The sequence below is a fragment of the Notolabrus celidotus genome, chromosome 15, assembly GCF_009762535.1.
Source record: "Notolabrus celidotus isolate fNotCel1 chromosome 15, fNotCel1.pri, whole genome shotgun sequence".
Taxonomy (NCBI): domain Eukaryota; kingdom Metazoa; phylum Chordata; class Actinopteri; order Labriformes; family Labridae; genus Notolabrus; species Notolabrus celidotus.
The window spans coordinates 16,402,876-16,428,394 of NC_048286.1; the positions used below are offsets into that span (position 1 = coordinate 16,402,876).

Sequence of the window (25,519 nt, forward strand, 5' to 3'; positions counted from 1 at the left end):
CTGAAGTGAGGAATAAAACTTTACCTAAAATACTGTCTGCTTTATAAATGAAAGACATCTCTATAGACTGTCTTCTTCTCTTTGACAGAGATGAAGGCAGGCCCGCACTCGTCTAGCATCCCTCAGCACCTTGATGAAAACCCCCGCAGGCAACTGAAACAGTCAGGTTGCTATCTCTACTTGCATGAGGCAGGGAGCTAAGCTAACACTCAAATCAAAGCAAAGGAAAACACAAGCGGAGCCTCTGCTGTGCAGTCATTGACGGTGTCAAAAATGATCCACTTCTATCTTGATTGATTTCCCTCCTAAACCCAGAAAAACTAATGGCCTAAAGTTCCATTAATTCTTGTACAGACAAATAGTGAGAGCGGTCAAAGATCAGCAGGGGGATTTATCTGAACTTGATCCCTGTAAACTGTCAAAAACTGCTGAGAAACGGAATCATTGGAAATAGTCTTCAGTCTTTTTGAGTCTTACAATCATGGTTAGGAAAAACAATCTGAGAGTTAATAAAAATGACTTAAAACAACTCATTCTGAGCTTGAATGGGGTGTGTCTTGAAATTAATCAGAGACCGCTTCCACCCACATGCAACAGGATGTGCAAAAAAAGACAAACGGTGCACGCAAAGCAAGCTAAACGAGCTGTGGGCCGTCATCCTGCTAAAAAAAGACTTGCCTTCTATCAATAATCCGTTTCTGCTGAGGACCAGGAGGAAGTTCAGTTCACACGGACACTAGTGACGTTAAGAAAGGGCCAGGGGAAGGGGAGAAAAAAGGAGCGAGATGGGGTGGGGGTTGAAAGGGTAGGGGTGGTTAGAGACGTGCTGGCTGGCATGCAGACCCATCTAAGATTCCAAACATAGCGTCACATTCCCCTTCCCTCCTAATGCCCTCGACGCAAGAGCATGCCGTTGCCTTCAGGAACCTGTCACTGACAGTGATGCACAGTGAAAATCTTCCCCAACACTTGTCATGGCGACAGATATAGAGAACAACTAAAGGGATTCTCTTATTTCCCAAGAATTATCATTAATAAATAATTTGGCCCTACTTAAGTTAGAAGAGGAAACCAAAATGGGTCTCCCCTGAGGATCTATGGCATGACCAGTAGCCCATTTACATTATTTAACCCTTCAAATATTGTCAAACATGAAAAATCGCTCAGCTACACTACTAGCTGAAGAGCCTGCTTGTCTTTCAGCCCAAGATTTTTAGCGCACATTTTTTTCTCAGAGTGCTTATCTGTGTTTAACCAAGTAGTCTGATTAGAGTTTATGTAACCTTTTGTCACCTTGTATAGTCAAGGAACTAACTTTTATCCTGATTATTTTTTACACAGATTTCAGAACTGGAGTACTATTTTTAACTTTCAACAGAATTTGGTTGAGCTTACCTTGGCTGCTTTGAGTGGAGGGGGAGGGTGGCTGCCCTGCAGCAGCAGCAGCAGCAGCAGATGCCTGAGTTAGAAGAGGTTTTTCAACCCAAAGACAGTCGAAGATACAGCATGTTGATTTAATTTGATGAAGAAAGCTAATTCTGCTTGGTGAAATGTAGCCTAACTTTAGAACTCTTCATACATTCAGCTGTCCTTCAGCAACTGACCACCAGAATCCTTCTTAGTGTAGTTAAATACCCGTCAGCTGGTCATTCAGTTTTATTCAATGGCTTAACATGACAATTGGTGCATGTTTGTGCACCAGTGATTTATTTCAAATAACAAGATACCACTCCAGATTTATAGTTACATTACAGGACCAGTAACAGAGTCAGTAGTTCAATGTAATGATCTTTGTGTTTTGAAAAATGTGGACTACTCCATGGTATATTATCTTGTGACAGTAATAAAGGCAACAATATAGTGCTGGCAGAAAGTGCTATGTTAGTCAAAGCGAAAATATCAGTAAGCAGTGTGTTGTGTGTATCCTGGTAATCCTTTTAACTAAACTTATAATGTCAGTCATTTAATTTTTGATCCATTTCATTTGCCAGTTTTAGTTCCACTCCTTGGTTAGTAGAGGAAGTTTTGAGAACTTCATGGATGTTAAATTATATCATTTATATAGTTAATTATTTTTCAACACATAGCCCTGTTAATGATTATTTTCGAATCAGCAACATAAGTTGTATAATTTTTTTGATGCGTTTTCCTGAAAATAAATATTTGGCTTGCTGTGTTTGCAGATGATGTGTGTCTTTCTTAAGACTGCAACCTCCAGCACACACACCAACCCAAAATCACTACTAATATAGCTTACAGTAATGCCAATCACTACGATACATAACACTTAGTTGATGCCAGTAACTGAGGCGTAGTGGCAAGAATCCTCCATCAACAAACCCACTCAGAAACTGACAACACAGATACTGGCAGACAGTCTTGGCTGAGCTTTTTTTTTAATTCCAAGTCTGTCTTGCCAGTGTAAACACACACTCTTAAAATATGTCCCTCACCTACATATTGTTTGCAGGGAGCATGAAATATTGTGTTGGCAAGCTAAGCACACCAGCGCAGGATTCCAGTGGCGTACCAAGACATGAAACAGATTGACAAGCTTGTGGCAAAAACACTAGAGCAGATTCATCCTCTGCTCCTCCCTGAATCTGCAGCCTCCAGCTTTAAAACAAGGGTGTCATGCCAGGAGGTTTAGTGCAGGAGGCTGTGGGTGGGTGTCAGAAAGGTCAAGGGTTGAGCTGTGACAGGTATGGACTGTTTTACACCCATCCCCTCCGCCTTCTCACCCCATCTCAAATTCCCAACCTTGACCCCCTATAATAGTGTCACATATACACAGTATAAAGTATCCAGATCCCAACCTTCTAATTAACACAACAAACCAACACAACCAACCAGGTCCCTAAAGACCAGACACCTTTTAACATCACAGCACTAACATTTCATTTTCAATATACTTGTAACAACGTGTGAATACATTCTGACAAAACACACACAGACACATTCCTAAATCTGTTGACCCGTGACCTTTAATGCCAACTGTGTGTTTGTGTGTGCTGTTATCTCCACACAACTTAAGCCTGGAGGATATCATGTGTTCTCTCACGTCTGCAAGTGTGTACATGCATGCTTATATGCGCGTGTCTATGTCTGTATGTCAGCAGATAATAAATCTTACTCCATATCCCTTTAAGAAAGTATTAGTGCACATTTATGCCTGTATAATTTCTTTTTACAGATGTACAAATGCATCAAAATGCAGAAGCTTTCAGCATGGTGGGACCAAATGGGCACCTTGTGGCTAACCAATGGCTAGACCATAAGCAATGAATAGTTGGCCATCTCTTCTGGAGGCCAAGATTGATGCTGATATAATCTACAACTTCTGGCGATTTCCTAATCTAGCAGACATGCCTTTATTATTGACTGCTATACGGTTTGTTACATTATTTAGTGCTGACTCCTAACTCCTTTTAACCAGCCACAAGAGAGCTGCACTGCTACAGTTATAAATCATGTTTGGATGTTGGCTGTGCACATTTAGTTCATTAAACAAACATTGTCACCCTCACTATTTAGCAACAGAATAACTAGATGGTTAAACTAATTATTTCTATTATTAGTATTACTGTAGGTCTGAAAATACCAGGAAAAACCTTTGTCTAAGCCAGGGGTTCCCAAACTTTTCATCCAGGGACCCCCAAAACATAGGTGCCAAAGACTCGCAACCCCCACTGTCCCTGATTAAATGTGGCTTCATTTAGCTGGTCTGCAGAAAATTAGCCTACCTGTATGAGCATTTGGCTGTGTTTCCTGTGCCGTGTCCTCTGGCCGCGGGAATTAAAGCCAATGCAGAAGTCTTAAAAACTTCAGTTCATCGAGTGTCCACTTGAGGCTGGCTCCGGAAGTACCGGAAACCACATACACGCAAATTCAAAAAAGCCGACCTTTACAGCAGAAATAAACATGTTTACAGCCTGGTATAAAAAAAACAGTGTAGTCTAGATAGCTCATTTCTTGACTGGCACGCACTGAGCGGTAGGGCCCCCCAAAAAGTCTGAATAAATGTTACTTTTTGTAATCTTAACTGCCATCTTAACTGAAATGTGGTCATTATAGTGTCAAAATCTAGATAGTCTCCCCATCAGATAGTGTTTCTCTTGACATTGCCCTCTCCAGTTAGAGCAGGGTAAAGGTAAACGCATACCAATAGGACAACACATTTTCACACACCAGTAGGTCAAATTGAGTAACAACTTACAATAGCCCAGCGAGCCCTCCTCTCTCGCTGGAATGTGGACATGAGTGAGATTTGATGTTTATTTCTTTAAAGTGGTATTATTTTCCTTTTTTTTTTTACAATCAAATGTGATGATGTAATAACATCATGTCATGCATACTGACATCCATTTTGTCCTGCACACCCTGAACCCCACCCACATGCGACCAAACACACCTGGCTGTGATCTGCTCTCCCCTGACTGGACTTTTTTTATTGTATTTGGAGAAGGGACCCCTGACAGATCAAGTAAAATGTGTGAGCTCAAGGGTGACAAATGTCCACACTTAAGTGTGAACTGCAGCAGTGCTGCTGCCTCTACCTGCCCTCTAACTTGCCCATTCATCATGTTATGGGGCTGTGGAGCCGTGTTTCATGGAAAAAAATCTAAGTCCTCAAATAAAGGCAAGATTGCGTGACCCTTTGCTAGCTTCTCTCATTGCAGTGCCTGCCACAATTATAATCTCATTGTGTTGATTAAATGAACTGTGCTTTAAAAGGACCAGTTAGGAATTTCTCACTCCTCAATAAGGTGCCAAGTGTCAAATATACTTTTTGTCCCTGAATTTAAATCCATGTCATTTAGACTCTTTCGCTGATTTAATGCTTTAATAGCAGGTTCTCTATACTTAAATGAGGTGATGCTTAACAATGCTTAACTAATCTATACACAGGGGTGAAGTCATCAAATAACATTGTCCTTTTGGAGTAAGTTTTTTAAAGCTTAAACTTCCCTTTTGCTCATCTACTGTTTATCTAAAGTATTGTATTGCACACATTTCAGCCAATCCTGAAATAGTGTGTGTGAACTGAGCGAAAGAGACTTGCAAAATCAGAAGCTACAGCAGATAAGAAGCTGCTTATGTGTATGCAGCTGAAGGAGGGCAGAACCACATGTCTACCTTACTTTGCATCTACCTTAACAAAACCTTGGTTAAACTAACCATCAAGCAAGCGAACATATTTAAAAAACAACTACAATGTTGCATGATAAAGCAGGTGCACACTGGGTCTGGCTAAATGCTAAAAAGCTCATGCTTTATCATCAAGTGCTGAATTTTACCTACAGTTAGGTTTGTGATGTGTAGTTGGGGGTATTAGTCTATGTTAAAGCTGTGACTACAGAGCATTCATTCAGACTTAAAATATTTTAACATTTTGAGGTGGTCTGCAGAGAGGCTGAAAGGAATAGTCATATTAAGCTCTAGGAATATGGAAGTTGAACTCAGTAGATTTACTGAGATCAGACTGCCGCTCCAACAGGCGAGTTAAAACTCAAAATTTGAGCAGCTGAATAATGTTTCTTGCGGCGGCTGCAATGTCTGAAGAAATGTGCTTTTCGTAGTTTGATATTGTGAGACTATACTTAGGAATCCAGTAGTATATTTTAACATAATAAGTATGCACAAACTGAAAAGTCTAAAGAAGAGGGAGTTGTGTTGTTTCCATGTAGGACCTTGTGGTATTCCCCTAGTGTGAATGTTGACATGTATTGCAGCTTATTTTGGAGCTCAAGGTGTTGAATTTTATCATAGAATCCTGTTTTTTCACAAATAGCAATCAATCAAAACTACCTGCTTTGAGTTTCATTAAAGTGCATCTGTTCACCTTAATTTTTATTTGTTCGGAATTTCTTTCAAGTAAGAGTATTCTATCTTAATATACAGTTCTTTTTCAATCCCTGTATTATTCTCATTTTATATCAAATCTTACATAGTTTTAACATGCAGCAAATGTAAGCTAGCATTAATAATCCCATTTTCAAGATGAGCAGTCAAGAGGCAAATATTGAACATCCTAATCCAACCAAAGTGCACCGCATAGCAAAGAGGACTAAATCTACACTGAGATCAGAATCCTGACAGAGAGAAGCCATCTGAGCGCACTCCTCAGAGTCTGATGTGAGATCACAGGAATGCAATTTAAAGGAGAGGAGGCATTGCCTTCTGTCGGGGCAGATCAGCGCTGCCAGACAGAGCACTCCGCAGCCCTCCACTCTGTGACAATGCAATGTACAACTGTTTGTCTTTGTGCAACAGGTGGGCGGGGGACGGGGTGAGGGCTAGTCTGGTGTATTTTACTCTGTCTCCATGACAGAATTAGTTATATGGTAACAAAGAGAGGCTGGCTATAAGTCACAAGAGTGCTGTAGGAGTAACACAGACTACATGAATACAAGTTTATACTTGTTAGCTGTCTTTACACTGTACAGGCTTGAGTTGCAGCTGCTCCAACTTTCGCCTGAACACTTCATATTTGCCCCTTTATGAAATGTGACATACAACCCATGCAGAGCCTTATCTACAATTTATGAAATCATCATAGAAAAAAAAAATATATATATATATCTAAGCACAAAATAAAGGGATTCCAAACCTCAACATTTACAGATAAGAAGCTATTGCAGTTTTTTCATTGTGTGCTCAAGGAATATATTCATCCCTCTCTTTAAATGAATTCAACGAAAGCGTGCATAAAGGTGTTGTTCTATTCATGACACAGTCCTATCACATGGGTCTAGGAAAACTCCTTCTCTCCAACACATCCGATTGCATCAGCCTCTGCGTCAGTCAACATGTGACCACTGATTAGCATGTCCATATATGAATTGGTGACAAGGGCCATGTAAAGGTGAAAAGACCCCACATTAAGCTTCCCCACACAGGGGCTCCAGATTTAGGTTTGAATGCAGTCAAACAGTGGGGCTGCTATATGGCTAACTAGCATGAAGTGGCTGTTAGTGAAGTAGTAAATATGTGGCGCCTCAGGCAGACCTGCTAAAGAGAGGCACTGACATCACCACTATCGTCACAATAGCACAAGGAGGGGAAATGTACACAATCTGGTCCCTGGCGAGGACCAAGCAATCTGTATGAATCTATCTTTCTTACAATGATCATTTAGATTGTTCACCATTCATTTCTTTAGATTTGTTCGGTTACATGTTTGAACAACATGAGGATTAAAGCCTCTAAACGGGAACCATGATTTGGAAAGATGCAGCCATGTTTAATCATTCTGTGTGCACACAAACATGCGTGCAAGCATCATGCAAGGTTGTATGTGAACATTTACTTCATAAGGGGGAGGATGTCAAGGGAAAGTGGAGGGTTTTAGTCTTAGCCATGTGTGTTTGTGTGTATCCTGTTTAAGTAGTTTCTCACCACCAAATTACACCACCTCTTCATTTCCATCCATTTGTTCAGTGAAAAGAGAGGGCTAGGTCACTTTCAGAGGGGCTTAAAAAGAACCAAACCTCTGTGAAAGTCTGAGAGCACAGAAAGGATGTCACACAATACGGCCTTGAAGGGTTCTGACACAAAAGGGGGCGACGGCTGCAAATAAAACATTCAAACCAACTTTGGTGGGACTGGAGGTGGACCCCTGAGAGAGGGGATTAAGTTTCGAGGGAATGTCTCTAAAAATTGAGTTCCTGGAAGCTTGGTCTCTTGCAAAACTGCCAGAGACACAGCACTAACCTGAACCAGATCCGTCTCCAAATTTAGCCTGTCAGGGCTCTTGTGCTTAGTTACAACTTTAAGAGATTAAAAGGAATGAAAACCAAATGTTATAATCTTTTGAGTAAAAATAACCAATAACTCGCAATAAACAACAATTATGGTTGCAATTTGTCCTTTTAGGAGGCATAAAACCACTGCATTAAAATCCATCAACAACACAATAAACACCTGTCATCGACAGCAAAGATCCTCAGCCTTAACCTTAGAGTAAAAATACACTTCAAGTCCCTCAGACATCAATCCGGCTACAAATCAGACCTTATTCCAGCCAATTCTGTCCAATGTTGATGTTGATACAGTGCCTGATACCAACCCACCATATGAAGCTCAGTCTCATCAGTTTGGAGACAGACAGCAGTAAGCCTCGCTATGTTTGACTCACATGGTCTACTCGGTGCTCACTCAGGCAGATAAGCACATGTGGTCAGGGCTCCTAAAATACATTCCCCAGAAAAAAAAGGAGCGACTGGTAGTCTGATACATGGTGTAAATGTTTACCAGAACAATGGCTTGCCTACTGTGTCCTGTAAATAGTTTGACGAGGGCAAAAGTTCCAGGAAAAGGAGCCAGTGTCTTGGTAGAGAGAGATCCAGAATACATTTATTATAGAACTGACAAGACACAGTTTATTGGTCCTTGACCTATAAAGGGAATTGGTTACACATATTGAAAAAAATGATCAAATGCGTATAAAAGTTGTGAGTAAAAAAGCAAAGACGTTTTATCCGTGCTCCCGTATATACTCTAAAATAACTTCATAAATATCATTATTTTTTGAACAATATATCAAAAAGTAAACAAATGCACCTCGTTCATTTCTATATAGAAGCCAACTGAAGATCAAGGGAGATAATTTCCTGACCCAAGGTTCAATTTTCACGGGTCACAGTTCAAAAGCCAAGAAGTCACAAAAACAGGGAGCAGCTAACCTGCCTGCGCTGGCCCATCTGAGACACAGGGCTTATCCAGAGGAGATTTGTTAGCTAGGGGGGCAACTTGGGGAGTTTAGCTGTCAGAAGAAGGGCTCAGCCTTTGGACTAATTCATAAAAGTGGCACAAAGATTAGTACTGAAGATAAACAGCCTCAGTGAAACCAAACGCAAAAGTCTATAGCACTAGCTAACATCGCTGGGAGGTAGAACAGCCATGCTTAGAACTAAATGCTGAGCTCACTAAGCTAACGTATCGACAATGCAAATGAGCTGATGTTTTAAGGGCGTGCTGTTAACCATTACCACAAATCAGAAAGTTGATGGATGGAAATGTCTCCAAAGAATTTGCTAAAATAAACTTTTTGACATGATAAAGTGCTATATGAAGTGTCAGGGGATCTTCAGCGTGATTACAATACGTCTTAAGGGTGACATTAATGTGTGTCACTGCAATTTATGTCAGTCCCTCCTATAGCTGTTGACACATATGTTTACGGCTCAAACATGTCAATGTCATGGAGGCACTAAAGGTATGCAGTGCTACTCCAGAGTCACACTTCATCCTCTGGGGACCATGATTGTTCTAAGAATTCTTTTAACATTATTTAAGATTGGACCAAGCACCTTTGCCATCCTCATGAGATGCTTCTAATAAAGGTTTTCTTATGCTCAAAATATTCTGCCTAGTTTTGGTCTATTTTTTCAAGCCTTTATTTAAATCTAGTCAGATAAGTTTGCTCTAAGTTGACCTGGCCTCAAACAATCCTGTTGACAGACAAACCGGAAACATCTCCATTTAAAAAAAAACACCTCTCTCTTTGAACCCCAGCATTTTAACATAAACATCAACTTTCCCATTATCTAATACGTCGAATGAGCGCTGTATAGAACAGAGAAGCCACCTGCGTTGGTCATGAAAGTAACCACAAACCCCATTCATCGGGGTCTCGCCCACATATTTCAATGAACACATCACTTATCCTGTGGATTTGAATAAAGCCTACAAAGCTATCAAAGCTTTGCATGGAACAGTCAAACAAGTTGACAGCTCTAGTCCTGTCTTGGATAATGCATGAGCTTACATTGTAAGGTGGGGGAGAGCCATAAAGGTGGGCAAATAATCAGACTTTTCAAACCCAGGAAGGCAACTGGAAGAAAAACCTGTTAAATGCCTTTATCAGAAGTGACGCTGTATTAATTTTATCCCAATGTAGGCTTTTTCTAGACTTATTGGAAGAGTTCTTGCAAAATCTGTTATTTTTATCTGAACATGAAAATGCTAACTTAGGAAGCTGCAGATTGATATATATTTCCTTTTTTTAACACTTAACTCTGATTCTTTGTACAGACTCAGACTCATTCTGTTTAACAGGTCATAACATTTACGTACAAAACACCTACATGGCTAACAATGCAATGGTGGCAGGTGAGCACTGTTTACAGTCCTGGTGGTTGCATGAGACGCCACCAATAGAAAAATGTGTGCGACAGGTGTCTGTGTTTGTGTTTGTGTGTGTGTGTGTGTGTGTGTGTGTGTGTGTGTGTGTGTGTGTGTGTGTGTGTGTGTGTGTGGTTTAGGTGTTGGTGTTGTAGTGAGGAAGGGCACAGTGTTGTGTGGTTGGTCGTCACTGTCACAGATCTGGCCATGCTCTTTTTAGCACACCGTAATGCAATAATGCTGCTTTCCCCGCTCCCAAATAAACTGAGCATTACCACGTATTAAAGTCAGACATCCCTGAAGGCCCTGCATGTGTCCATCCTTCTGTATGTGCCGACTATATTTAGCCGTGTAGGATCTCTGCTCTGCCCAGTCTGTCTAAAAACAGAGACAGAAAAGCCGCCACCCATTGTCAGACACAGCGCCCACTGGGAGGCAAATATGCAACACGTGCTGATAGGAGCGCCTTTGTTGCTCTCTCTTTTTGTAGTCCACTCCAAAACTAGGCAAAACTCTCCTCACACTGGAGACCCAGACCTCCACCTGCACTCCTCAAATCTGATTTCACATCCTTCTGATCCCTAATCCCAAGACAGAATTCCTCTCTTTCCTCACTGAGGATAATTCAGCGTGAGGTGCAATTCTGTGGGCGACGAGCCAAACTCCTGCCAAAGACACGGGTCGTGATAGAAGTATATTCGCCTGCCAAAGGGGCGTGAATCTGATTCCTGGAGAGCATCCAACTGCAGCATATTAATCACATGATCATCACTGACTGAGGTGATGAGGCTCAAACTGAAAATAATATCATGTAACACATTTGGAATACTTGTGAATGAGACAACACCTTTGAAACAACTTTCTCAGAAGTCTATCGCAAAGACATGAGAAGCAGCAAAAAAAAGGATTCAAACATAGAAAAATGATATGCAGCAATATTGCAATATTCTATTTCCCAGCAGTCAAGTTGCTAACAAGGCCATAACCACAGCAGAAAACACTTTCTTTCTCTCCCCTCTGCAACACCCAGGTGCTCCATTTTCCTGTCACTACACAGCAATCATTATTCACAGAGCAGGCAGCAGCAGGTAAACAGCTGTTCACAGCAGAGTAAAGTATGATAATCTCACCTGTCCAAGGTCCAGGGTAACAGTCACCTCGTTGTAAACCAGTCCCCTAGAGAGAGGAGGGCTCTGCCACCATCGTTCTGTCCCATCAATGGCATTGGTCACCGGGTGGGCTTTGTTGGGGTCAACGTTGTTGCAGTAGTCACAGAACTGACCCTGAATAGTGTCAAATTGTTGGTATTCAGAGACAAATACACCCAAAGAATTGCAGCAAACTAGATTCAGGTATTATAGTGAAGGTGAGGCAGGCACTGCTAGATATCTAGCCTTGTACAGGTATGAAAAATATTGCAGCCACAAGAAAAACTTAAGTCTTTCCATATTCAGGTCAAATTGCTGTTCTTCCAGGACCCATATAAAGAAACTCCTGAGGGGATAGCTGCGCTTTTGAAAAGTCATTTCCTGAACAAAACTCAACTACAATGGTGTAAAACTTTTACTGGCAGATGCTCAACTTGGTCATGCTGGGCAGAAATGTCAGAGCTTCAAAAAAGAAACAGACTCATGATAAACTAAGTATGCAATAGTAATATACTTAACACAATTTACTTTGTACAACGTTTGTAAAGTGCTTTTTGCAGCATGTGTTTACCAATTATTTGCCTACATGCTGTTGTATTTTACTTTTGCAAACAAAGCTTTAGTGAAAAACAGCTTGTCTTACCTGTATGTTCTGAGTGAGATCTCCGTCGGTGGGTCCTCCGACCAGCTTACAGTATAAATCATATCTCGGTATCCCAGCCTCATCCTGACCGCAGGTTGCTGAGGCAGAGATCTTCGCCCCCTGAGCGAGGTTGAAATACGGAGGACTCAGACTAAACCCAGTGTCCTGTCCATCTGTTTCCCTGAAAAGTGTTATTACAAAAGTGAAGAATAGTGCGAGGAGATGAGCTCCCGTCATCTCTCTCGCCATGTTCCACAGTAAATAGATGCTGAGAGCAACCCGCAGCGTGCAGGTCTTGTCATCTATATATCTCCATAAAATGCGCGTAAAAGGCTGCGCGAGTTAGGCGCGGGGCTCTTTCAATAGGACTGCACGTTAAGCTGATGTCAGTGACAGAGCTTTAAGTTGGCCTTCCTCTGTTGACGGTGTGCTCCCTTTCCGCCGCATGTTTCTAGACTAACAACGCCAATTCCTGCTTCCTGTCCAAACTGTGCGCCACACTGCAGCGATCAGGTGTCAGGCTGTCGACGGTCTGAGCTCGATGCTAATCCTCTGAGTGGGGCCAAAGGTCTCCTATCACAGTTCACACTGCGTCACCCAGCTGCACGTCTGATTCCTTCTCTTTTAACGCTTCAAAACTCACTGACCTGTAAACAGACGCTTTAATATGCGTCTTCTTTTCTAATATTTTACAATTGTACGTCGAGCTAACTTTGAACATTTTGCCATTCAAAATAAACCAGTGAGACTTTTCTAAGACTATTTGAAGTCTCACTATTCTCTCATTAACATATAGAACAATAGAAAACAAGTGCATTATAAATATAAATGTTAGTTAACGAATATAAAATGTTATAATGGTCACACAATATTTTGTAAATGGATGCAAGTTAAAGTCTTCCATTTGCTACACGTGTATAATCTAAATTCTAATAAATATACAATGTTCTCTCAAGGTTTTTTTTTTATATTGGATAGATTTAATCTCTAATATTATAATACAACTTATTCAAGGAGGTTACTTTTGAGCCCCAAAACCAGGGGAGTTGCATTTCTACCATAGACTGTATACAGAGTTTGTATTTACAGTATATATAATTTTTTTATTAATTATATAATTTTTATTTACAGTCTATGGTTTGTTTGTTTTTATTTACAGTATGCTTCCTACTTGAACTTTTCTGCAATGATCATGGGGTGCCCTCTAGTGAGGTAACCAGACATTACACAAGACTGAAGTGGATTTTACATACTTGTCGCGTCTTTTACATGTCACTCGTCAACCAGTAACAAGAGCTATCCTATCGTGTTACAAGTAAAACGACTCTTTTCTGTCTTCTTGGTTTATTTAAAGTTTTCCTGGTTAATTCTCATGTCCTAATTAAAGTCGTGTCTCCAGACATTAATGACGTAATTCTATTTTGGTCATCAAAATAATGGCTCAGCAATTTTCGTTGTCTGTGTAACTTGTAGGACAACAATTAAGTGCCGTGACTCACGAGCAGGAGGGTTTCAGCATCGTTACCATTCCTCGGACTGGGTAGACTGCTTTCTGGGACGCGTGTGTCAAAACTGAGGGAGTGATAAGCAAACAGGAACTTGTTTTACAGTGACATACATACGAGTAGGTAAACGAAACAAGACTGGCAGGCAGGCAGCACGGTGTGATTCTACTTTGTTTTTAATTCACACTCCGTATGGAGCCAACAAATCTACAGGTAAGACGGACTTTCTTTAGACTTTGAGCTCATTGTTTCTCTGAGAGAGTTGATTCGCTTAGTTTCAAACTTATGGAATCGCTGTATCTTATGGACGGCTTTCACTTTGACAACTGCTTCATTGGGATTCATTTTAAGAGCTTTAGAGGATGGTTTTGTGCGTATTCAAAGTAACTTAAGGTGTGGTATTAAACTATAAAAAGAATAAGTAGCCTTTAGTTTGATGCAGTCTTATGGGTCATAATTTCCATTTGCTCATTTAGCTCCATCCCTGACCATAGAGAGTGATTCACATTATCCCTACACATCCAGTGGCAGTCTGAGAACTGCCAGTTCAAAACACTTTTTAAACTGGGATGTGATGGCATGTGTCATGGCCGTGGGAAGTAGGGGTGCTGAGGGTGCTGCAGCACCCACTGTTGGAGAAGGTATCACACAATTTTTTTCTGAATGCATAAATAAGTTGAAATAAATACATTAATTAACACAATAAAAAACAGTTTTTTTAAAAATCATTTTCATTGTATTATTTTCTGTAATGCCTGAGGAAGATATGAGAAATTATTATAGCAATTCTAAAAAATTGTTCATTTTAAAATAACCCGATGCATGGGCCCTGTGTGTGTGCCTGCTTAAAAACTGAACGTATTTGGATAAGTTCTGTTCAATGAGCTTTACTGCCTTATGGGTCTGTATTACCAGGTTTGGCTTGTTTGCTCTTTGCTGTACAACAGGGTATGGAAGTTGCATGTCGGGCATTTGATACATATTAAAGTAGCCTGTATTATATTTGTTATTGATGTGAATTTATAATGAAAAGTTCTCTTGAAAGCTTGTATTCAAACCAGATAAATAAAAATAAAATGTATGTGCACTATAGCCTATCAGTTGCATACGTAACCTAAATGCAAAAAGAAAAAATATTGCACCTCTTACCACAGCACCCCCAACTTAAAGCCACTTCCCAGGCTCTGGCATGTGTGCAGATCATGCTGTTATTTCTCTGATCTGATATGCAGAGATAGTAGTTTTGGTCAGAGTAGCAGGTACCATAATTAAAGAGTTTACTCTTAGGTTTAGGGAAATGACGCTTATTTATTTGTTTTTTTTTTATTCAGGCTTACTGGCATCACTTGTACAATTTGCCTTTTTGTTGTTATCAGTTACTTATCATGCTAAGACAATTATGGCATGTGTGTGGTCTATAATTTTTCATTAATCAACAATTTCCTTGTATCAGCTTCACAACATTATTGATAATTTTCTTACTAAAGTCCCATTTGTAAAGCAAAATCACTTTAATGATGTTTTTTAATGGACTGCAATAGATAGGCCCTAAAGCAATGTAAAGTGTTGTGAATTCACTGTACGTAAAGTTTGCGAATCCTATCTAGATCCAATGTAGACTATGTCTTGATGTAAATTCCCTTGTTTTGGGATCCTATACCAACTAATTTTTTGTATTAAATTGGAAAAATGCCCATTAGTCAACATTTCCATTAGAATTTCAATATGTTAGAATGTGCACAATAGCTAAATTTCATCCATAGTCCTAAGGCAGGTACTAACATAAACAGACAAGTTTTACAATGTATCACACATATTATATAACAGCACACAGAACAAATTGCAAACAGTTTTACATTCAAAATGGACACATTTGATCATACATCACAATTGAAAGATCCACATCTAATAAACTGGTCGAAATGCAAGCTGAGCCCTGGAAACAGGCCTCATAAAGGACATGATGTATTTTGCATGAGTACAGGACTGATTTTCTTTGGACCGATGTTGAGGTTTTTTTTTTAAGTAAGACAGATGCACCACAGCATCAACTTATTGTATTGTTGTTGATTTTTCTATATAAATTCCTAATTAAAGCAGTTCATTTTTAAAATAGAGACTTGATAAGGTTTAACATGCTGGTTATTTCTTGTTATGGTGCATTTTGCAGTGTGAGGTATGATTGCATGTGAAATATTGATTAATTCACTGCCCTTTCAGAAAGCGATTGCGGTGGCAAAGAAGGCCTCACAGGAAGACGAGGCTGGAAACTACGAGGAGGCCATCCGCTCATATCAACATGCTGTCAAGTATTTTCTGCACATTGTAAAACGTATGTTGCTTGGAACTAAATGCATTTAGTGTCACACTATAACACTACTGGTTCAGGAACTTGTGACAGGTACCCTTACTGTCTGTACATTGGGATCCACCACAGTCTGTTGGACTAATTTGTATCTACTCAACGATAGGCTTTTTGTTTGTATATACAAACCTAACTTGTACTGATCTCATACCTTGTTATACTAGCTTGTAAAGTGTCCATACAAAAATCATGTTACAGAATGATATTAAGTGAGTGCTCCTCTTGTCATCAGGTGAACCCCAGGGTAAAGATGGCAACCAGAAGATCAGAGATACATGCAAACAGTACCTGGACAGAGTGGAGGAACTACAAGATTACCTGGAGAAGAAAGAGGTTTTTTCAAGAATAAAACACATAATTACATCATACCCTATCATATTAATCATATAAAAAAAAAAAAATTAAATAATTGAATTATTTTTATAATAGTAATATCACAGGTAGGCTACTATTAAGCATTCTTGGTTATGATCCCATTTTAAACATAATTCAAGACTTAATTAAAGTGCATTTTAGATTACATATGTTAAAAATGTATTATGTCAGAGTCACATGGTTAATAGACCATTTACGTAAGGGATAATGTATGGTTAGCAAGTTGTTGTGGGAAAAAGATTCCCGACAGGGTGAGACAAGACACAGACTCGAAGCGGAGGGTTCTTGACCATCCTGAAGGGGTTCTTTTTCCCATAACAACCTGCTAACCATACATTATCCCGCTCATTACCTGCTGCTAACTTAAAATACAAACACGTTGTTAAAAAAACATTGATTCAAATATTATTATTTTTACAGTTTTCAAAAAATAATCCCAGTGATTCCACGTCAGTTAGCGTTCCATGGTGATGGATTCTTATCTGCCTGTTAAATGTGACAGAACTCTTTCAGTGGATTGTTTTGACATGAATGCATGCGATCAGTTTGACTCAGGTGTTGCTCATGTTAGTGAATGTTAATAACCGCTGTCAAGGGGTTGTCAAGGGGTTTTGGCCAATCAGAATCAAGCTTCTTACACAACCCGAAGATCAGAAAGAAAACCGGGTAATAAAGTGTGATATTGTATGTCTGATTATAAGAGTTCAAGAGAATGTACATAGGGATTTGGTGTATGGCTTTAAGTTAACTGCTAACCCAAGAGAACACACAACAAGCTACATTCCCAGTATAAGAAATACTAGAATAGTAAAATAAGACTAAGGTAATACATTTGACTTAACTAGGAGGCATGGGCTTTGCAAAGTAATACTAAATCTTCACTGTGTTATCCAAAATAAAATCTATCAATAAGTTTTCATTGTTTAACCCTCCTGTTATGTTGCGGGTCAAATTGACCCTGTTTAAAGTCTATTTTAGGCAATATATGCCTTCCAAACCAGCTAAATGCAGCATAAAAATCTGGACAGCATGTGACAGAAGAGGTGTTGTGTTAATTTATCAACATCACTTCATGAAAAATTCAAAATGCAAAATGAAATAAACAAAAATCTATGTCATGTAAATCTATTGTATTTATATTTAGAGCTTTCCAATGTACATTTGAATAAGTTTTAACATTAATTTTAATGAAAAACGAGTGAGTTATCCTCATTGAACCATGATCTGTGAGAATTAAAGAACACCAATGGACTAAATCTTGATTTAAATGGTTAGTAATGGAGTTAAAAATTAGATTAAAAAAACTTTTGGATAATTGAATATGCCCCGGGTCAAATTGTTCCAGGAACATTATTGCTGTTCCAGAGAAACGAACATAACAGGAGAGTTAATATAGGTTCAGGGAAACACAATTGATACAGAGGGTTAGGTGCGCAGCAGAGGCGATTCTAGGATCGGATGTTTAGGGGTGCTGAGCTGGGCAAGATAAATGTAATTGTTTTGTACAATTTAACCTAATTTCATTCCAGCATTTGTGAAAGAAAAGTATAACACTTTTTTTGGAAAGCCTGTGACTAAACCCTCAAATCTGATAAAGGTTATTTAAATGCTGAGCCACAGCAAAAGAGAAATGGATTGGAATCATAAAATAAACATATGGTAACCCTAATTTCTGGGGAAAGACAACTCATTTTGATACAGCAGCTCCTCAACATATACATAAACAGTATGTATGTTTCTGGAGTAAACCGGCCCCCTTTAGTGAGAACCAAAAATACCAAAAATTGACATTGGAGTTATTTTATGGACTTTCATTTAAAATGCAATGCACAACATGTAAAATGCGGTGGAGCTGCTGTATTTTTGTTGATAAAATATTACATTTCAATCAAATACTGTATGGTTTGGAAACTTTTCTAGCTTGTTAAAAAGGACATACAAAAAAAAATAACAATATCAAAATCTCTCAAATTTTAGGGGTGCTGGGATTCAATTTAGAGGTGCTTCAGCACCCCCAAAATGGGCTAGAAACGCCTATGGTGCACAGAAAACTATTCTCGTCCACATCTCAGAAAGGGGAATTCTCAAAGCAGAGTTGTAAAGTTAAATCTGATCATGTGACTCTTATAACATGTCCATACAACAGTCTCTGGTCTAATCCGTGCCTACCCCTACGTCTTGACGTCATTACATTCCGTACACGCAGTATCGACTTTCAATGCGGAAGTCTCCTCCTCGATCTTTACTCGGGAGCGATCCAATAACGAAAACAAGCTTCCAAAAAACATCGAGTGTCACGTTAAAGGTCGATTTTAAAGGTTAAATTCTGAATAAGTTTGTATAATAGTTGTTTACACACGGCGGTGTTGCATTCTTCTCGACAAGTGGACGAGTGATCAGCCCTTATGGCTACCACCAATTTACAGGTAAGTTGAGGACCAAACCCAGAGCTGGGCTAACACGGGGGACTATAAGTTGTTAGCAGGGCAAAAGTTTTTAGGAATGCCAAAAAAGTGAACTATCGAAGTGTGTGGATGACTTTCGTCGGACGCTGTACGATTTAAATACGCAGTACAGAGTCAAATAAAGAATCGTTACTAAAATTAGCCGCTAATTAGCATTGTTAGCTAACTTAGCTAACTTCGGCATTAGTAATGAATTCACCGTGAAACAAAAGTCCTCTAAAAAGTGACATGGTGTCCTTTCACTTATGTAACACAGTGACTGGTAACTTCTGTAGTTAAAGTAGAGTAAACGCAGTTAAATATTGTAAATGTGACACTAGTTTGTATTGACGAACAAGGCAGCTAATGGGATTAATGTTGCTAACTCGCTTACTGGTATCAGCTGGCTTTTAAAAATACATTCACATCAAAGAGAAAGTAAAGCGTTGACTATCACATTATGGAAAGCTTGTGTTACACGCACACGTGTGTCTATTAACTATCTATTTAACAACCCCGGTGACCAAAAGGAAGTGAAAGAAAGAAGAGTCAGGTTTAGTCGCACTTGGTACAGTGTCACAACACAGAGCAGATCTACCATTTAATGTTATCTTACATGTAGTGCCAGAGGTGTCAAAAGTATTCACATTCATTAGTAGAAGTATAGATATTAGGGTTTAAAAAGACTTCTGTAGGAGTTGAATTATCAGCTCAAGCTTTTTACTCAAGTAAAAGTGTAAAAATATTGGTTTCAGAATTACTTTAGGTATGAAAGTAAACGTAATGTAAGGGGGAAAAAATGCCATTAAGGACAAAAGCTTAGGCTGCGCCACAGGGGCCTATTCACTACCCCACCTCCCAAAAAACATGTTTCTAAAGGCCATAATGACTATAATGTTATATTAATATGTTAATATATGGGTTGCACCTGTTTCGGCCACGTTCATGCCCTTTGAAAATGAACACATTTTCGTACAATGCAGATACATTAAAGAACCATATATGTGTACTACTGAGCATTAACGTGTTTCATGGAGCGAAAGATGTGATAACGATTTGCCTATAAGTATTGTAATGGTGCAAAAAAAGTCGAACTTCACAGGCATGTTGCCATTATTGCAATTATGTACATCCAAGCATCAATCACCCACACACATCCAAGACACGGAACTGCTGGTGTTGACCAAAAAGGTCTTACTCAACATGAAGGCTAGAGCACTTCAAACTAATCTAGGCTAGCCAAAATGTTTGATTACTTTTTTGAGACACTATCACAACACGCGCATAAATGTAACGAGTAAGAAACTTGGCCTCTTTCAGATGGCGCGATTTATCTGGATGGTTTTTTGAAGGATGACAAGCCGAAGTGAAACAGGAGTAACAAGGCTATTTTTAAAATGTAAGGAGTAGAGAGTACAGATAATTGTGTGAAAATGTAAGGAGTAGAAGTAAAAACTCAGCTGAAAAAGAATTACTCCAGTAAAGTATAGATACCCAAAATTTCTACTTAAGTTATTGGACACCTCTGTATAGTAGTGTATGGTTGGTAAGGAAAGTTGCTTGGGTTTGACAAATACACTGAAGTAATGGATTCTCCAAGTCAACTTCATAACTTTCTCTGCTCTGATCTAATTTTGCTTTTGATCAGTGTTTTAATGGATTGGGTTTTTCTCTAAGAAGCATCATCTTCATACATTCATTGATTTCCTTATAACCCCTATTAGATGTCTTTTTGTTCTGATACAAGCATACGTATTTTTAACAAATGTATGTGTCTTTGATGTTTCAGAAAGCAATTGATCTCGCCGGCAAGGCAGCTCAGGAGGATAAAGATCAGAACTATGAGGAGGCTTTGCGTCTGTACCAAGCCGCTGTTCAATACTTCCTCCATGTGGTCAAATGTAAGGCATAAGAAGGAATCTGTTACAAAGTTTGTCTCAGCTGTATGATAATCACATCTGTTTGCTACAAAAAGGATTGACAATCAGATAGTAATACTACTAAACATACTTGTTGTGGTCTTCATATGGAATGACTTCATATTCCCGAAAACATCATGCAAGCTTTGCTTTTCACTATCCACAGACAGTTGTAATTGCAAGAATGTTTTACAGAAGTAATTTTCAAACATTTGCATTTTCCATCCTGCCAAGGTAATGATTGATGGCTTTTTGGAAACTCATTCTCAAGCCTGAAATAATTTTGTCTACCTTTTTATGTGCTCTTTTACAACAGATGAAACCCAGGGTGACAAAGCGCGACAGAGCATCCGAGCAAAATGTGTTGAGTATTTGGACAGAGCAGAGAAGCTGAAGGAGTATCTAAAGAAGAAAGAGAAAGCTCCTCCTGCTAAGCCTGTCAAAGAGTCACAGTCTGATGACAAAGGGTGTGTTTATGGGTTGGGCAGTGGGGGTATGGCTGCCGTGTGGTGCCATTAGGACCTAGTTTGAGAATCAATATTATTTTAATATACAGGAAATTAGATTTTTTTTTGAAACTCTTAAATGTAACATTATTTTTCTTTTGTATGTTTGTGGTTCTAGGAATGAAAGCGATGAAGGTGATGATCCGGAGAAAAAGAAGTTCCAAAATCAACTCTCAGGTTTGTAATTTTGCTTCTTGGGAAGCTTTATTTTTGTTTTTAGTATGAGCTGGGTTGTTGTAATATTTTATGTATTTTAGGGGACTTTTCAACATACACACTTTCATTACACAAGCACTAGTTCAGACTGCTCAATCATTTTAAATGTTATATTTCTCCAGGTGCGATTGTCATGGAGAAACCAAACATCAAATGGAATGATGTTGCTGGCTTAGAGGGAGCTAAGGAGGCGCTCAAAGAAGCTGTTATTCTTCCAATAAAATTCCCCCACCTTTTCACAGGTATCATACTCAGTTGTTGCAGAAGCTTCCTGTTCATATTGTTATTTAAAATCAAAGAAGCTAACATTTGTGTGGCATGTCAGGGTGCATCTGATGGCTTTTGGATTACACTAGTGTAGACTGAAATACCTTTTTGCTGGACCACCAGGAAAGAGGACTCCATGGAGGGGGATCCTGCTCTTTGGACCACCAGGTACAGGAAAGTCCTATCTGGCTAAAGCTGTTGCCACAGAGGCTAACAATTCCACCTTCTTCTCCATCTCCTCATCTGACCTCGTCTCCAAATGGCTGGGAGAGAGTGAAAAGTAAGTCTATGAAGGCATGGGTTCACCATAAGAAAATTCAGCAGCCAGCATCATTTCGGTAATTACTTTTCCTGAAACTTTCCCCTTTGCTGTCCAGGTTGGTGAAGAATCTTTTTAGCCTTGCGAGGGAGCACAAGCCCTCTATCATCTTCATTGATGAGATTGACTCCCTGTGTGGCTCAAGAAGTGAGAACGAGAGTGAGGCTGCTCGCCGTATCAAAACAGAGTTCCTGGTTCAGATGCAGGGTGAGTCTTTAATTACTGAATGTTGTATCTTTAAATGAATGCATTATCTTTATATTAGAATCTAAACAGTACCAATTTGGGTTTTGAGTCCTTTTCTTGCACTATTTCGTTAGCTCTAAAATCTCACTCTGATGCAACTCTCTAACTCTTTTTACGTTCTTAATTCTCACCAGAATATTACTGTTACTATAGTAATATATCAGAAAATGGAAAAAAGTTATTACCAAAAAATTCTTGTTCTTTTCACATATGAAATTTAAAGCTGCTACAGGTAGATGTCTAAAAGGAACCTCTGGACTAATGAGAATTATTTTGGTTATTACACTGGCAAATGAGGTTTGTCAGTTTTCAGAGTAAGGCAGATTTTCCTCAATCTTTACTTTTTCCTGTTTCCTGCTAACTATATAAAGACCCTTTAAATGAAAACTGAATGCTGAGTCACATGGGGTGCTGCTGCTGGTCAAATGAGAATCAAACTTTACAGCATGTGCAGTCTGGACTCACCCATAAACAGATGTAAGAGCAGATTAGCTCTGAGACAGGTGAGGGAGAACAACTGCTGTGACGTCACTGGTTGGGGTGTGTCAGGTAGTGCATAAAAGGTTTCACATGAATGTAAGCAGTGATTATAGTCCTTTTTCAAATTCCATTTCATCTAAGGAACAACATTTGACAGTGCGTGTTATTGTTTGAATGTTCTTTCATCTTAAGTTTTGTATTTAAAGAGATTTTTTTTGTCCTTGTTTTGCAGGTGTGGGAAATGACAATGATGGAATTCTGGTACTTGGGGCGACGAACATCCCATGGACCCTAGACTCAGCCATCAGAAGAAGGTCATTGTTATCACCATGTGAAATGTTGTTTACTGTGTTGTCATTCACTTGTACTCACTGTGCACCGTTCATACTCTTATCAGGTTTGAGAAGAGGATCTACATCCCATTGCCTGAAGAGCACGCCCGCTCCTTCATGTTCAAGCTCCACTTGGGCTCGACTCCCAACAGTATCACCGAACAAGACTTTGTCACTCTGGGCAAGAAGACCGAAGGTTACTCAGGAGCTGACATCAGTATCATTGTCAGAGACGCTTTAATGCAACCTGTTCGAAAGGTCCAGTCAGCAACCCACTTCAAACGGGTATGTCCTTTATGATTCCTGTATCTTTGTTTGTGCTTCAACATAAAAACATATAGCTATGCAAGTGTATGATTCCTCTCTTGAATTTTGATAAAACAAGGTACGAGGTCCATCAAGAAATGATTCCAACAGCGTTGTAGACGACCTCTTGACTCCTTGCTCACCTGGCGATCCCAACGCGATTGAAATGACATGGATGGAGGTCCCTGGGGAGAAATTACTAGAACCTATAGTATGCATGGTAAGGATATTAAAATATGTTGTATTATTACAAATGTATGTTTTGAACCTCATCTTAATATCATGTAAATGTCCCTCTTCACAGTCTGACATGGTGAGGTCTCAGGCCAACACAAAGCCAACAGTCAATGATCAAGATCTGGACAAACTGAAAAAATTCACAGAGGACTTCGGACAGGAGGGTTAGGTGTAATGAGGAAACCAAACCAAAGCAAAGGAATTCTGATTGTCTCTCAATGTTTTTCTCTCTGTGTCTCATAGTAATCATTCACCTGGCGGTTTATCATAAGTGGGCAAGATTACTGCTCTGTTTTGCTAATCTTATAGCCCCATACATGGTGGAGTGTTATTCGATGTTCACGGTTGTCCAAAGAAGACTTTCCAACTGCAGCTGACCTTATAAAAAATCACTATGATATAGGGAATTACGTTTGACTTTATGCACTAAAGACCAAAGGTATTGATGAGCAGAATACCCAAGGGACTTAAGGAGACTTATGGCAGACAAACACAACATTTATTGCAAACAAGGCTATTGGAATCAAGATAATTTATTTTAAGTAAAGACAAGCTCTTGTGTCCTTATTCCCCTGTCAGATTAAATCTATTTAGGCTGATAAATACCCCTTATATATTTTATATAAGAAACAAGCATTTTGTAATGTATACTGTTCTTTGTGGAATGTTAAAATTTTGCGCTATAAGAAGTGAAGCTAGGCATGACTTCATAGGATTAGCTGAGGTGGAATCTCAAGGTAGATGCCATTTAGTCTTTTAAAACAGATACTCAGGATAAGAGCTGCATCAGGCCCTCTTGAAACATTGGATGGTTTATCCAGGTTTCTTCCAAATGACAGTTGTATTTGTTTACTCATTTGAACATAAAACATGTCTGTAAGGGTTGATCACCAATGGTGCCAGACCAACCATAATTTTACAATTTTTTTAAGGACTCAATAGCTTTGAATTCTTTCTTCACTCAGCTCATGGTTTCCTCCAGCAGTCTACTATACACATGTTTTGTTACTATTCAAAAGCTTTGCATATGATGCTTAATACAAACTGCAAAAAATAAATAAATAAGCCTTATATATAGATGAAGTCACTTTGCAGATTTTGTAAAATCTAAACAAACTGAGGTGTTGGACTGGGAACACTGACTGCACATGTTAAGAGATCATTTTCTTGTATACTAAACACAGGGATGGGTCTCCAAGCATGAGCCATATGTAGCCATATGTGGCAGTGTGCATTATGTGCCTTCTGAAAAAAAAAAAATGCAGGATTCTTTTTTGTTTTTTTTCTGAATTGATCATACTGCATATGTATCCAGTGCTTCGCCACTACACCTAAGACATGTATAATACTTGCACATTTCATGTAAGCTCTTTTCGAGGTTGTATACAGCTGTACTCTTGTGCTTCTGAGGTGTGAAAACTGTCTTTTTTTTTTAGTTTTGATGGGGAACATCTTTTACTTTACTGTAAGTGTCTATACATATATCCAACTTTTGAGCCCTTTCTCTGTGAAGAGGTCACATGCATACGATTTTCTGTTTTGTTTTTTTCGTTTCTATAATGTAAATAAAAGTTATAGCTGCGTACAATAAGCAGTTTTTTCCTTTTTGAAGTGAAGTCTCGACTTGCTGTTAAAAACATATACATGAGGTGTCGGTCTATCAATACAGGTTTTCATTATTTATTGACAGACGTGCAACAGTCATTTTACTAGGTGGCCGACCTGGTGGGTATGGAGTAGTGGTGGGCATATCGATTCTGTGGTATCGCTATATCAATTCTCACACACTACTCATTCGAGTATCCATTACTCTAATAAAATATTGATACTAGCTAATACATGCGAAATAAAAGCGCATGTGTCACTTCTGATTCTATTAGGGTAACTTACTCCGAAGTTTTGCATCAAAGAGGCTGTTTTAAGCTTTCCAGTCAGATAATTCAACTGGGTTCCCACGCGTCCTGGAAAACCTGGAAAACAGTTGACCAGTTTTCCAGTCCTGGAAAACACCTGGAAAATGGGAGGGAAAAGTAAAATGTCCTGGAAAATCACGGATTGTCCTGGAAAATTATTCCAACATTATTCC

The 25,519-nt window shown here is 39.1% G+C and overlaps 2 protein-coding genes across 3 annotated transcripts in view; one reads left to right on the forward strand and one right to left on the reverse strand.

The window, feature by feature from the left end:
• Positions 1-12,669, reverse strand: part of LOC117827144 (laminin subunit alpha-3-like) — a 59,627-nt gene extending 46,958 nt beyond the window's left edge. Inside the window, exons 1-2 of the mRNA XM_034703637.1 lie at positions 11,917-12,669; positions 11,256-11,408 (exon numbers count right to left, since the gene is read on the reverse strand). Of these exons, the coding sequence (XP_034559528.1) occupies positions 11,256-11,408; positions 11,917-12,165 (402 nt within the window). The 5' untranslated portion in view covers positions 12,166-12,669. The remainder of the gene's footprint in view (positions 1-11,255; positions 11,409-11,916) is intronic.
• A 552-nt stretch (positions 12,670-13,221) lies between these two features.
• On the forward strand, positions 13,222-25,024 carry vps4b (vacuolar protein sorting 4 homolog B). Of its 2 annotated transcripts, XM_034702701.1 has the most exons (13): positions 13,222-13,634; positions 15,642-15,753; positions 16,019-16,119; positions 20,395-20,506; positions 20,841-20,991; positions 21,149-21,207; positions 21,369-21,488; positions 21,637-21,793; positions 21,891-22,039; positions 22,791-22,872; positions 22,956-23,175; positions 23,276-23,416; positions 23,501-25,024. In XM_034702701.1, the coding sequence occupies exons 1-13, from the start codon at positions 13,614-13,616 to the stop codon at positions 23,600-23,602; spliced, it is 1,527 nt and encodes a 508-aa protein (XP_034558592.1). In that variant the 5' UTR covers positions 13,222-13,613; the 3' UTR covers positions 23,603-25,024. The 2 variants fall into 2 exon arrangements, with proteins under 2 accessions (XP_034558592.1, XP_034558593.1); XM_034702702.1 differs by lacking the exons at positions 13,222-13,634; positions 15,642-15,753; positions 16,019-16,119 and adding an exon at positions 18,332-18,587.
• The last annotated feature ends 495 nt before the right edge of the window (positions 25,025-25,519 follow it).